The sequence below is a fragment of the Cyprinodon variegatus genome, unplaced genomic scaffold, assembly GCF_000732505.1.
Source record: "Cyprinodon variegatus isolate N-32 unplaced genomic scaffold, C_variegatus-1.0 Scaffold442, whole genome shotgun sequence".
NCBI lineage: Eukaryota > Metazoa > Chordata > Actinopteri > Cyprinodontiformes > Cyprinodontidae > Cyprinodon > Cyprinodon variegatus.
In genome coordinates, this window is record NW_015150895.1 from 176656 (window position 1) to 180178 (window position 3523).

At 48.6% G+C, this 3523-nt stretch overlaps 1 protein-coding gene across 1 annotated transcript in view; it reads right to left on the minus strand.

Moving 5' to 3' along the window:
• The window catches only part of gan (gigaxonin), a 16551-nt gene that overhangs the window by 9462 nt on the left and 3566 nt on the right, over window positions 1–3523 (minus strand). The window contains exons 5-9 of the mRNA XM_015388931.1: window positions 3166–3234; window positions 1479–1630; window positions 955–1076; window positions 763–875; window positions 505–654 (exon numbers count right to left, since the gene is read on the minus strand). Of these exons, the coding sequence (XP_015244417.1) occupies window positions 505–654; window positions 763–875; window positions 955–1076; window positions 1479–1630; window positions 3166–3234 (606 nt within the window). The remainder of the gene's footprint in view (window positions 1–504; window positions 655–762; window positions 876–954; window positions 1077–1478; window positions 1631–3165; window positions 3235–3523) is intronic.

Consider the following 3523-nt stretch of genomic DNA (forward strand, 5'->3'; position numbering starts at 1 on the left):
CGTTCTAAAGCCTGTAAACATCTCCGTTCTGGTTCTGTTCACGTTCTAAAGCCTGTAAACATCTCCGTTCTGGTTCTGTCCACGTTCTTAATTAAAGGGACACAAATTCAACAGAGAATTGTAAAAAATTTTGCCATGGAAACCAACCTACTGTATTCAAATCCTAAAGCATTCAGCTAATTTGCAGGGAGAGTGTTTGCCTAGTGGTTAGAGCACTGAGAAGAGACATTTGTCCTCTGAGAAGGCTGTAAGTATCCGGTTTGATCCTCACAGACCTCCCCTCTTGGTTCCTGAGCAAAACCCTTAATCCCACTCTGCTCCCCGGGCGCTGCAAAATCATAGCCCACTGCTCCCAAAGGGGATGGGTCAAAATTTTCCCCATTTTGGGACAATGAAGGGATTTAAAATTTTGGTTAAAGGTTTCAAAGTGGCCTAGTCAAAGCACAGTCCTCAGTGTGAGGAACTGAGCCAGTTAGCCTGAACGGACCCTAGTTCTGCCATTACCTTCCGGATCATCGTCATGCTTGTCTGCATCTTCCAGGTGCTGAAATGTGGGTCAAAAACCTCCACAGAGGTCAGCTCTGCATCCTCACTCTCCCCTCCCAGAACGTAGATCAGCCCGTCCAGCTCCACCACGCCAAAGTTCTGGCGAGGCTGTGAACACCAAACAGGAAACAAACACATGTTTTTACCAGAACATGGGAGCAGATATAAGTCAACCAATGCTGCCACCTTGTGGCGGCAGAAGGAGGCGACCGGTACCTGCAGCATCGGGGGGATGGGGCTCCAGGAGTTGGAGTCTGGGTCGTATTTCTCTCCACTGTCCAGAACCGTTTTGTTTTCATCTGTCCCCCCCATCACGAACAGGAACCCCTCTGGCAGACGGAGAGAGCGCCATTAATCCGCCGCTCCGCTCCCACACACCCCCCCACCCGCAGCTGATTCAGGACTGACCAGCAGCGACCACCCCGTGGCCGACTCGAGCTACACTCATCTCCTTCAGTTCGATCCACTTCCTCCTGTGGGTGTCGTACAGCGGGCACATGCAGCGGGTCGACGCCGTGGGCTTCCTGGTTCTGTTCAGAACGACAGTGGGGTCAGAGGAACGCCCTCTGGTTTCTGAACACATTAAAAGCTTGGACAAAGAAACTGTCTGCCCAAAGGACAGCAGCCGCCCGACCCAACGGAGCCCAGACCGGACCGAGCCAGGATATCTGCAGCAGACAGACGGCCATCATGGATCCTTAGCGAGGTTAGGGTTATTTCTGGGAGGTCAAGTGGAAGGAAAAGGGGCGTCTTTAAAAACTGTGAGAAGTCAGCAGGGATGACTGAATAAAATAAATACTGAAGGTCTAAATGAAGCATTTCTTCAGTTTTTGATGACAGTCTAATCTGCTGTGAGGCTCCTGGTGGTCCGGTATGTTCTCCTCCCCCCACGGTTCTGATAGCAGCTGACCAGTTACTAACCAGTTACTAACCTTCGATCTTCTCCTCCTACAATCACAATACACTCAGAGTAACCTCTGGGTTTGAAGGTGGTCAGCATGGCCTCGCCTTGTGGTGGACGGTCGGTCATAACCTTCTGACAGAACTCCCTGATCACCTCCCTCATGAGAGGCTCTCCCATGGTCTGATTAGGAGACAAAAACAACAACTTTAAAGACTTCATCATCAGAGGTTCTGATTTCTAGGTCATGCGCCACTTGGACCTCATCAGAACATCAGACCACCTTCAAATTACTGAGGTTCTGAAGGTGGAAACCAAAACACAAACTTAAGATGACATTTGAAAATTGGGGTGGCTGCTACTGGGTCGGCTCCAGGCCCACTTTAGGGTGGACCCGCCCCACTAAAGGCCTTTGACCCACTTAACTGATCCAGATCCGAGCGCATCTTGGTTCTTTTTTTTTTCTTTCACTTCTTGCAAAGCTACACGAAGCTCTTTGAGCCCATTGGACAGGAAAGCCCTGTGCTGGGCCTAAGATCTTAACTAACCTGTCATTTAACTTACCTCTGGATTAACCAACCTATGGGTTTAATAACCCACAGGTTAACTAGCCCCCACATTAACCAAACCAAAAGGTTAACCAGCCCAAGGAGTAACTAACCCCCCAGGGAAACCCCCAGTTTAACTAACACTCAGATTACCTAACCCACATGTTAACCAAACCATAGGGTAACAAACCCCCATGTTAACTAACCCAAAGATTAACTAACCCATGGGTTAAATAGCCCACAGGTTAACTGGGCACCAGGTTAACTAAACCTCAGATTAACCAACCAAAATGTTAACCAACCCGCATTGTAACATTGTAACTAACCTCCAGGGAAACTAACTCCCAGTTTAACTAACACTCAGATTAACTAACCCACATGTTTACCAACCCACGTGTTAACTAACCCCAAGATTAACTAACTTATGGGTTAAATAACCCCCAGGTTAACTAACCCCAGATGAGCCAACCCACAGGGTAACTAACACTCAGATTAACTAACCCATATGTCCACTAAACCCCCCAAGATAAACTAACCCATGGGTTAAATTGCCCCCAGGTTAACTAACCCCAGATTAACCAACCAAAAGTTAACCAACCCATAGGGTAACTAACCCCTGATTAACTAACACTAAGATGAACTAACCCATATGTTAACCAGCCAACAGGGTAACAAACCCCCATGTTAACTAACCTACAGTTTAACCAACCAGCAGGAGAACTGAGCTGTAGCATGCTGGCAGCAGCGTTGCTAAGCAACAGAGGGTGGACCAGGTGTGACCTCACTTCCTGGTTCACTGCTACTGTAAACATAAGCTTCCAGCAGCTGGGTCGGACTGGGCCTGGTATTCACACCAGAGGTTCTGCCCATCGGGTCCAAACTGGATTAGCTTGATTTTAATCACAGTTGAGGAGGTTTAGACTTAAGGAGGAACTGAACTCTGGTCCATTTAATGAGGAGCAGAGGCGGCTTCAGGGTCCAGGCTGAGTGTCCTCTGTCCAACAGGACAGGATCCGTCCAACAGGACAGATACACCATTAACACCAGCAGCGGTCTGAAAGGTGCTTTGGGTCTGAATGTGAGACACACTGGAATGTAGATCTACTCAAAGCTGCAGAGGAAGACGACAGAAGATGGACATCATGATTTCAACATGAACAAATGAAGCACCTGATCTCTCAGGTAGCTCTGGTCCAACCCCTCCATCCACACGGCCGACATCACTTCCTTCATGTGGACCTGCAGACACAGGAAGACCTGGTTTAATGCTCAGGACACGGACATAGACTGAGGCCCCGTCCACACGAAGCCGAACCCTGGCCTAAACGCACAAACATTTCACCAAACCAGCCTCTCATCCATACGAAGCCGGCGTTTCGGGGGTCTGTAAACGATCTTTTTTTTATTCAGCCTTCAGAGTGGGAAGATTTTGAAACGCCGTTTTCGCGTTTCCATCTTTAAGCTCTAACCGCATGTTTTTTCTTACACGTCTGCGTCATAGCGTCGCCTCTAAACACACATGCGCGAC